Source organism: Calidris pugnax, unplaced genomic scaffold, assembly GCF_001431845.1.
Source record: "Calidris pugnax isolate Ruff unplaced genomic scaffold, ASM143184v1 scaffold91, whole genome shotgun sequence".
NCBI lineage: Eukaryota > Metazoa > Chordata > Aves > Charadriiformes > Scolopacidae > Calidris > Calidris pugnax.
In genome coordinates this window covers 1,232,341-1,242,384 of record NW_015090898.1, presented here as the reverse complement: position 1 = coordinate 1,242,384, position 10,044 = coordinate 1,232,341, and the positions used below count along the sequence as shown (strand labels likewise).

The 10,044-nt window shown below is 61.5% G+C and overlaps 1 protein-coding gene across 1 annotated transcript; it reads right to left on the bottom strand.

Moving 5' to 3' along the window:
• Window positions 1-1,304: 1,304 nt before the first annotated feature.
• On the bottom strand, window positions 1,305-9,765 carry PPM1J (protein phosphatase, Mg2+/Mn2+ dependent 1J). The gene is made up of 9 exons (XM_014948422.1): window positions 8,786-9,765; window positions 7,970-8,293; window positions 7,234-7,346; window positions 5,783-5,867; window positions 3,998-4,116; window positions 3,716-3,779; window positions 3,430-3,537; window positions 3,136-3,287; window positions 1,305-2,840 (listed from the first exon to the last, which is right to left on the bottom strand). Exons 1-9 carry the CDS (start codon window positions 9,050-9,052, stop codon window positions 2,693-2,695), a joined length of 1,380 nt encoding a protein of 459 aa, XP_014803908.1. The 5' UTR covers window positions 9,053-9,765; the 3' UTR covers window positions 1,305-2,692.
• Window positions 9,766-10,044: the final 279 nt, after the last annotated feature.

Sequence of the window (10,044 nt, the reverse complement as noted above, 5' to 3'; positions counted from 1 at the left end):
CCCCGGGGGGGGGGGGGGGGGGGGGGGAGAGGGGTGATGCCGGCGATGCCACCCCCCAAACCCCTTCCAGGGAGGACCAAGAGCAAAGCTTTTGGCCCCAGCCAGGCACCCCCCGCTGCCGGAGCACCCCCCGGGGGATCCCGGTCCCGGGTGGGGGTGCTTCCATCCAGCCCGGGCTCCCCGGAGGGTACCGGGGGGGGGAGAGGGGCGATGCCTGCGATACCTCTCCCCGAGAGGGACCAAGAGCAAAGCCTCTGGCCCCAGCCAGGCACCCCCCGCCACCGGAGCACCCCCCGGGGGGACGCCTTTCCCCCGTGGGAGCTGTTTCTGGCGGCGCCGCCGGGAGCCGAGCTCTGCCGGGGTGGGGGGGGGGCAGCAGCCAAGCCCCTTTGCATCCCCCCTGCACCACCCCATCGAGCAAGACCCCCTATCCCCCCATAACGCACACACTTGGGGGGAGTAAGGGACATGCCCTATTCCCGGGATCTGGAGTCCTCTCCACACTGGCAGAGGGGGGTGCTGTGACACATCAGACCCCATGCTGAGGTGACCCCAGCACTGAGGGTCTCCTTCCCCACCCCAGGGTTCAGCAAGGGAGCACGGGGGGGGCTGCTGCTCCCCGCAACGCCCCGGCTGCAGGGCTGAGTCCCTGTCACCCAGCCAGGGCAAGGCAGCCCCAGGGGCCTGGCCCAGACCCAGGCTCATAAACTGCTGCTATTTTAAGAGCTGGGAGACAATTTTTCTTAATTTATCAAGCCCCAGGCCAGGAGCTGGTTCCAAAGGAAATGTTTCCTTAGTAAAAAAAGGGAACCACAGAGGAAGCTTTAAATGCCGGCGCTGCCCCTTGCCTTATCCAGCGGCTCCCAGGCAGTGACCTGGAAAAGCAGAGCCCAGTTCTCAGCCACCAGCACCAAGGGCTGTGCAAACACGCGTGGGGGGAGCTGGTGGTGTGGGGAAAACAGGCGCGAGCATCAGGAGGAGCAGGGGGACCGGGGGGAGTTGGGGGGACATGGACCTGTGACCCCCAGCCAGCGCCAAGGGCAGAGGGGCAGCAGCTCACATGGCTCTCCCCGGGAATTTTTGCTACCAAACCTGCCTCCCCATCAGAGCTAATTGGCTTTTAGGTAAGTCGCCTTTGCAGGAGCTCTGCAAGAAAGACTTTGAAGTGGGATTGCGAGTGGCAGAACCTTTATTTAAACACAGGGTGCTACGCAAGGACAGGCTCCCGGCCCCGCTCCCTGCCCCCCCCCCCCAGCACAGGAGATGCCAAGAGGTTAAAAAATCTCACGCTGGATAACTTTCACTTCCCATTAAGTGCGCCCAGTTTATTTACATCTCGCTGATTACAAGAGACAAACAACATCCAGCAGAGGTGACACCTGACAAGAGCTGGCTGCACCCAGCGACAGCAGGACACCGACCACCGGTGCCACGGAGCCTTCCCAAAATGGGGGGGCCAGGGCCCAGTTACCCCCATCACCCCACGGCCAGGGTGGGACCATCCCTCACGTTTCGGGAGGATGCATCGCTCTGCACGGGTCCAAGAAACGCATCCCCCAGGTCAGAAGGATGCAAAATAAGAAACCCATGCAGAGATCAACTGCTGCTACAGAAAAAGGAGGGGGTTGTCTTCCTCCCCACCCCCCCTCCTCATCACCAAGCTGCTTTCATCGTGGGTTTCCAGCCCTGGGCTAAGCAGATCCACGCAGCTCCCTTAAGCTGTTAAGCTGGGCTGGCCAGGGCTGCTCTGCCTGGCACCCTCTTGGCAGCTTCACAGCACCCAGAGGTCCAGACAGACAGACATCCAGCCCTGCAGACAGACATCCAGCCCTGCAGACAGACATCCAGCCTCCCCCCACCCAGGAAGGATCTAGACATTTCCCGGCTCCGCTCTCCAATTAATAATAAACAATTGGCTCCAGAAAGAGAGCAGCAATCCCAGACATGAAGAGGGGTGGGGGCAGAGGCTCATTCCTTCCCCAGGGGCTCTCGGTGCATCACAGCCACTGAGCACCATCCCATCCTCCCACACCCGACACTGGGACAAGGTACGAGGCTGGGATGAAGGTGTGAGGGGCCGGAGAGGGCAAGCACAAAGTGGGGATGTCAGTGTGGGGCTGGCCCACCACCCCACCACCCACAACCAGGCTTCTGCCAGGCTGAGCATGGCCCAGCAGCCGGCAACGCTTCACCCCAACCTCGTGGCCCATCCCAGTGCCAGCTCTGGTGTCACCAGTGCAAGTGTCACAGGGCAGGGGGAGAGGAGGTGGCAGCAGCAGCAGCAGAAGATGCTTCTCCAGGTACTTCTCCTCATGTTGCCACCCCCGCGAGGGTGACAGCCACTGCTCCCTGCTGGGACCAGGGCAGCCAAGCCCCCGGGCAAGGGGCAGGACACACTGGGAACCCCAGGAGCCCAGAGGCTTTTCACAGCTCTCAGAAAGTGGCAGCAGAAAAAACAGCCCCCAACCCCTGTCCCCGCTCTCTGTCCAGGCCCTTCCATCTCCCCCGGGGCTGGAGCAGCAGATGGAGGGGGATGCTCTGGGCAGGGGCACAGATGGAGGGTCCAGGTTCTTTACTCACAGTCGGCTCAGAAAGAAGTGCTGTGGGGAGAGGTGGCCCCGAGGCAGTGCCAGTGTCCTGCTCCTCTCCATCCAGGCAAAGCCAGCCCCGCTGCCCCGGAGGACATGGGGCATCACGTGTAGTTGCCCGGGCCACCCAGAGGGATGACGAAGACAGAGATGTCATCGCCGGAGCCCAGCTTGTCGTTGGCCAGCCGCCAGCCCCGCTCCTTCAACACCCCCCTGGACCGCACCACCAGCTCCTGGGCCACCATGGTGTACCTGGGGGGCACAGTACAGCGCGGACTCAGCAGCCACCCCAGGCCCCACACACTCCCTGACACAACATCCTGCAGGGCCTGGCAAGGAAGGAGAAGCTGGAGGAGCCAGAGGTGCAGGAAAGGGTTCCTGGAGAGACCTGAGCTCAGACACACACGTCCAGGGGAGCATTGCATGTGTGGAGCAGCAGCCCCGAGGTGAGGGGGACACATGGCCACGACACTGCCCCCAGGAACAAGGCTAAGGGGAGGTGTTAGAGGGCAGGACACGCTCATCCCCCTGCCCACTCACTGCTCACCTGCATGGGTCGTTGGGCTCGTAGCCCGTCAGCACCTCCATCACCACACCAGCCACCTCCTTGTCGTTGGTGACATCCCAGAGCCCATCTGTGCCCAAGACCAGAACATCGTCAGGGCAGTGCTCGTACTGTGTGAGGTCATAGACCCTGACCTGGCAAACAACAGGGTGAGATGCAAGGTTGAGGGGCAGAAGGAAGACGAAGCTCCTGCTGCACCAGGAGCACCATGGATCTGGTCACCCCGACCAGCTCTGGCCATTGGAAGGACGCTGGGCACGGAGCAGACAGGCTCACCTCGGGGAAGCAGGAGAGGAAAGGCTTGATGTGGATGTTGGAGCTGAACACCTTGAGGTCATGGTCTCCCAGGCCCCGTGTCACCCCAATGGTGGCCATCACCCGAGCCTGGAGAACAGCGAAATCAAAAGAGAACTTTAAGCCACTTCACCTCCATCTCCATTCCCAGCTGAGAACTGGTGGTGTTGGAGCAGTGACAGCACCAGCAAAAACGGGCTGGAAAGCCCCGATTCAGTGAAGGCAGGCGGGAAGCAACCCCCACACAGCTCCTGCCACAGCACTTCACCTTTTTGCCTTCCCCGTAGATAAGTGGAAACTTCAGGTCATCCTCTTCTATCTTTTTGTAAGCCCTGGTTAAAATAACCCAGAGAGAAGGCATCAGCAGGTGAAGGCTTCCAGCACCTCCCGTGCCCCCCAGTACACAGCACCCCCTGGGATGAGGCCCCATCAAGCCCCGGATACCCCAAGTGCCACTGCCCCCCATGGGAAGGGATGCTGGAGCCGGGCAACCACACGCAGTGGGACCCCAGCACCACAGGGAGCCTGCCAGGGCGGGCTGGGCAGTTACCAGCCGTTCATGTTTTGGTCTCTGTACAGCATCTTCTTCCCCAGCTCCTTGGGTTGGATCCTGCGGGGGAACTCCAGGTGGGTGAACTCCTTCCCCAGCAGCTCGGGCCTCAGGAACGCCTGTGGGATGAAGCAGGGGCTCAGCTGGGGGCTGGGAGAGCAGGATCTGCGTGGCATCACCAGCTGGCACCATCTCCAGCACCTCAACGGGCACCAGCACCGGGCAGGGGACCCACCAGCCTGCTGGGACCTCGGCTGCGGCCTTTCGTGGTGGGGGCACCACCAGCTGCTGTGCTGCAAGGGCAACGGGTGGTGGTAAAACAGCTCCCAACCACCCGTCTGTGGCCATGCCAACACCCAGCCAGAAAACCAGCTGCTCTGCTGCAAGGGGAACGGGTGGTGGTAAAACAGCTCCCAACCACCCGTCTGTGCTGCCCCTCCAGGGGAGACGAGCTGGGGACAGCCATGCCAACACCCAGCCAGAAGGGGAAGCTTTTGCATGGTGAGTTTTGGGAAAGAAGGATCTCCAGAAAGAGATCAAACCCCAGCAAATTCCAGGAGAAGCTGGAATTTGCCCAGAGGGAAGTCAGAGCCACAAACCTCCCGGGACCCCGAGCTCTTGCCAGAGGAAAAGGGTCTTTTCAGAAACCGTGTCCCAGCTGTGGCTGTGACAAGGGACAAGCAGCAGCACAGAGCCCCTTCCTGGGGTGGTACCCACAGCCCACAGCATCCCAGAGCACAGCGTGCGGGGGAACTGGGAACAGGGACAACGCTGGAAAATGCAGATGGAGGAAGAAAGAGGTGAAGGAAAGGAGAAGAGCCCTCGGGAACACGGGAGGGCTCGGTGCAGAGGCACGGAGAGCCCCGTCCCATGCCAGGGGGGAGGCCTGGGCACCGTGTAGCAGGTCAAGGAAGCGCCTGGCCCCCTGCCCATGGCAGCCAGCTGGGGAGGATCCCGCTCGCAGCAGCTCCCTCCTCTCGGTCATTCAAAAATAGACTCAAGAAAAAAAATGCCTCAGTGTTTTTCCGAGTAGGTTGCAAGCCAGGAAATGGCATCCAGCAAGACCTCCTCCAACACCAACGCCTCCTCCCCTCTGCTGCCGTCAGAGAGGCCTTTATAACCTTAAAAAGGCTCCCTGTGTGGCACGGGGTGTGGGGGGGTTCGGTCAGGCCAGGCAGGAGAGGGAGTTTTCAGGGAGAAAACTAGAAACCAGCTGGCACACGTCAGCTCCCTCCCTCCCTCCCCCTGGGAGCAGCCAGGGAAGAAACTAGGCCTCGGTGCAAGCACTGCGGCTCCTTCAGCCGTGCCAGGGAGCACCATGGGTGGTGGGAACAAAGCCCCCCTCCCTCCGGTCACTGCCCCCCTCCCTGGTCACTGCAGCAGCCAGCCCAGTGCTCCCACCATCCCTGGTGATGTCCACTCCAGGCAGGTGATGGTCCCCGTTCCCGGGGAGGGGGGGACAGGACAGGATGGATCAAAGTGGCTCCGTGCAACCGTACCAAAGCAACCCCATGCCCCGAGCCCAGGACCCCCCCAGCTCGCAGGCACGGCCCCTCACGCTGACCCCACAGCAAACCAGGGCTCCACCAGCCATGAGATGCCCCCACACCAGTGAGCTGGGCATCTCCCTGCATCCCAGCATGGCCCCCCAGCCCAGAGAGCTGGCTGGGATGGACCAGTGCCATCAGCAGGTCCCAGCCGTGGGGCTGCCCCCCGGCTGGCAGCAAAGGGGGGTGCTGGGAGGTGGTTCAGCAGGAATGAGGTTAGAAGAAAGGTCTTTCTTACTAAAAACTGCAGCCTCTGCCTTTCTGTCTCTGGAGTAAACTCCCTGGACATTGGAATGATTTCCCCGTTACGGATGATAATGGCCCTGCAATGAAACATGGAAGGATGAGATTAGAGGAGAGGTGATGGGGGAGCTAAGTCTGGCTTTGGGGCTGACTCCTGGCCTGGGAGGTTCAGCCCCTTCCCCCTCCCACCCCACTGCCTGCCCTTCTCCCAGCCCCTGGGGGGCTGCTTGCTGGCTCTGCTGCCACTAACACCCCACCCCCCAACCCCGGGAAGGCATCCCTCATGCTCAAGACAGGGAAAGAGAAAATGGAAGAGAAGCATGGGTCAGAGGGGGATGAAGCAGAACAAACCAAAGGACAGGATATGGTTGGAAAAGGAGCAGCACGAAGGTGGAAAACCCTCCTTTCCAGGGGAGCTGCACACAGGACTGGCAGAAGTCACCAGCAGCAGGACACCAGTGTAAGTGCCCGGCCCACACCAGCACTGGGGCTGGCTATGGGGGCTGCCCTGATTAATTGGTGTGTTAAAAATAAATAAAAGTCTGATTATGAGATGCTTCTGGAGGTCATGGGAGGATGGAGGGTCTCCAACACTGGTGGCTCAGCTGTCCCACTTGCTGTCCTGCCTAGGGCTGGCTGGGCCGGGCTCTGGCAGCGTCTGATGCCCAAGGAGGGACCCCAGACCCTCGCCCAGGGGCACGGTTACAGCCTCAGGACCCTGCACACACAGCTGTCCCACACGGCCAACACCAAAAGCAGAGGCATGAAGGATCTCCTCTTCCTCTGTCCCAGAGCTGGGAGCACGTCCTCCAGCCTGAGACAATTTGCAAAGCCTGTATTTGCTGGTGTGACACCGCTGGGGACGAGCTATTCCTGCAGTAAATACAGGGCAATTCAACCCAGCTTCAGCCTCAGCGTAAGGTGGACTTGCCTCCCTGCCATTGCTTGGGGGGTACGAACAGACCCCGGCACAATTCAGCAATGCACCCACGGAAATGTAGGTACCAGCCAAAATCCCTGGGCTCCAAGCTCCCACAGGACTTGTCCGTGCGTAGATTTTGCACGTCCTTCTCCTGAAGGAGTTCACTGGTACAAAGTGTGCCCTAAAATGACTCCTTGCACTTTGCTGAAACCGTTGCTGAGGGGTAATTTTCACTCCCCAATTAGCAGCCCAGGCCAGGGCTGGCAGCAGGGACTGGGCTGTGATCCAGAGCCGTCTGGGAAGCAGCTGGGACGTGGCTGGGAAGGAAGGGAGAGAGTCCCAGATTCTGCAGCCCCCTCTGTGCGGTGGGGAAATGCAGAGAGCACGGCAGGGGACACTGTCCCCAGGGCATGTGGGAAGGCAGGGGGGTGGCTCTGCCCTCCCCAAGATTTTAGGGAGCTCCAGCACCGCCTGCTCTGCCGGGATGCTCCTGTCACCGCAGGGGCTGCCCGGTGGGACCGTACCTGCTGTCACCGGCGTTGGCCACGTAGAACTTGCCCATGAGGTAGATGGCAGCCAGGGCACAGCAGCCCCCGGAGAGGCGCTGGGATGCTCGCTCCCGCTCGATCTCCTCGTCCTGGGGAGACAGAGAACGGCTCCAGAGAGGGCAGGTGGGTGGCCCCAGGCTGGCAAGCAGAGATGAAAGCAGCCCAAAATAGCGCCCGGATGCTCCAGCAGCACCTCGGCCACTGGCCAAGCTGAGACCCCTCTCCAGGTGGAGAGCGGTGGCCAGCCCATGTGGCCGAGGGGGGACTGCAGGGCTGGGGTGGTGGCAAGGGTCCTGTGGGGCAGCCCCACAGGGACGTGGCTTCACCAGGGCAGTGGAGTGGGCAGGAAAGAGCAAGACAGGAGGGGAGCGGCTGGGACTGCTGGAATGAAGTGCAAAGGAGCCCCCACACAGGTCCAGGGCCCAAAGCCTCTGTGTCCTGAACCCACAAAATATGGCAGAGCATCGCAGTGCCCTCTCCAAGACCGTCCTGGAGGAGCCCACAGCCTCGCTGCAGAGCTGCTTTTTGCCAAGGGGGCACAAGTCACAGCAGACACGGACAGCAAAGAGATGCTCCCAGGGGATACCCAGATGTACACAGCCTCGCTGCAGAGCTGCTTTTTGCCAGGGGGCACAAGTCACAGCAGACATGGACAGCAAAGAGATGCTCCCAGGAGATACCCAGGTGTCCCCTCAGGCAGGGGCTCCCTCACCATGTGCTTAAAGGCGTTCTCGATGGCACCGATCACCAGGCTCTCGTGAGACACCGCTTTCTCCAGGTGAAACCGTGGCACGGCGTTGTTGGGGACCTCCCCGTCGTCCTCTGCGAGGGGCACCCGGCTGGGCTCTGCAAGGCCAGCCCTCTCCTCGGGCGGGAGGCAGATGGGAGGAGGAGAAGGGTCCTGCAGGATCTCTACCAGGTCCCGGAGCTGCTCGCAGATGTGCAGATGGAGCCTCTTGGATGCCATGACAGCAGCACCGCTGCCCGCGTGGCCATCAAACAAGGCCCAGTAGTGGAAATAAAAACCCTTCCTGCCCTGTGGGGAGAGACAGGAAGGTTTAGGGAGCCTGCGAGGAAGCAGATGGCACGGGGAATTCGGAGCAGCTGGGGTCACCAGTTGGGGACAGTGACATGGCCTCTGTCTGGTGGGACCCAGCCCAGGAGGAGCGATGGGGGCAGCTGGTCAGGGGTGTCCGGGCACGGCCGGTCCCTGGCTCCAGCCCAGCTTGGTGTCAGACACCTCATGCTGCCAGCAGCACGTCTCCAGGAGCTGGCTCCTCCAAAGGGGAGACACGACAAGGCCAGTGTGGCAGCCACCTCCACATGGGCCAGCAGCCTCCCTGGGCCAGCTAGCCCTGGCGTGGGCCAGCAAGGATGAAGGCAGGAGCTGGCAAGGAGCAGGGGCAGCTGGTTTGGGACCCGAGGGAATCCCCAGGGAGGTGGTGGTGCACACACATCACCACGTGCCCCTTGTCTCATCCTGCCACTGGGCATCCTCCCTCCCTGCGTTGGCCACCCCGGCTCTCACCCCCTCCAGCTCCTCGCCACCTTCCCTGGACGGCGGGTGGCCCCTGGGGCTGGGCTTCCTCTCCACAAACACCACCTCGCAGCACGCCTGGTCCTCATTGTGCTGGCTCTTCCCTGCATTTATCACCCTGACGGGAGGAAACAAAGAGTAAAGGCTCTTTCTTTCACACCACGCTCCAACAGAGGCCACCCTGCAGCACCTCATCCCCCCAGGACCCCATCTGTGCCCCCATTTTCCTGGGGATGCTCTCCACAGCACTCCTGCCATGCCTCCAGGTGAGGAGACATCCCAGACCAGGTTTTGGGGTTGATCTGGAGCCAGCAGCAGCACTAGGTCCCACCAGCACCGCTGGGTTTGGGGGAGAGCAGCCGTCCAGGCACCCACCGAGGGAGGGGACCAGGAAAAGCTGGGGGTTTTTTTGCTGCCATGGCACCCAGCACCTCTCAGAGGGAGCAGGTGTCTCAGAGAAGGAGGAGAGAAGGTGATGAAGATGAAAACACCGGAACTTTTGCAAAAAAACCGATTCACTAGCTTTTCACAGCCTGCGCTGGCAAAGCAGATTTCAGGTCGAGATTGCAAAACCTGCCCACGGGAGAAAGCTGCAAACACACACAACAGGATGAGCTCTTTGGGCAGAGGCTTTTCAAGTGGTTTGCAGAGAGAAGTCTTGGGAGACAGAAGTCTTGCTGCTGAGCAGAGAGTGGTTTTTTGCTCTGCGTGGTTTTTCCTCCAGGTACCCCCACCCCAGTGTCTTCTGGCACAAATTAACACCTCAAAAAGCTCTTGGATATCAGGAAGATCAGCTTGAGCGAGGGATTTGGGGGGGGGGACTGACAGCACTGAGCAGCAAATGTTGCTATCAAAGCCTGACCTTCCCCACCTGCCTTCAGTTCGAGGGGAAACTCGCAGGGAGTGAAAGGAGAAGAGAATCAGGGGAAGTGGAACTGGGGTCCCGCTCCCGACCGGCTTCAATCCCCTCCTCCCCCGAGCCCTGCGGCGGTTCCCTCACCCCTCGGTGTCCGTTCCCCACCGGTGACACCGGGGGTTGCGCAGAGAACACGAAAGAGAGAAGCGCTGGGAGCCCTCGGGGACGCGCCTTCCCCGCACCGCTGCCGTTCCCGCAACCGGCAAAGAGCGACCTTCCCTCCCGCTGCTCCGCAGGGACCGGCACCGCACCCCCTCAGCGCCCAAAGACCGAGCGCCACCGGTGTCCCCCCCCCTTCCTTCCCCGGCCCGCAAAGCCCGCACCCGCCTCGGGC

Bases quoted from the DNA above. Each gene is read 5' to 3' on its own strand.
- PPM1J (XM_014948422.1), bottom strand. From the start codon at position 9,052: ATGGCAGGAGTGCTGTGGAGAGCATCCCCAGGAAAATGGGGGCACAGA. The intron at 7,347-7,969 runs GTGAGGGAGCCC...CTGTCTCCCCAG, and splicing joins AGAACGCCTTTAAGCACATG to GACGAGGAGATCGAGCGGGA. The intron at 4,117-5,782 runs GTAAGAAAGACC...TTCATCCCACAG, and splicing joins GGCAGAGGCTGCAGTTTTTA to GCGTTCCTGAGGCCCGAGCT.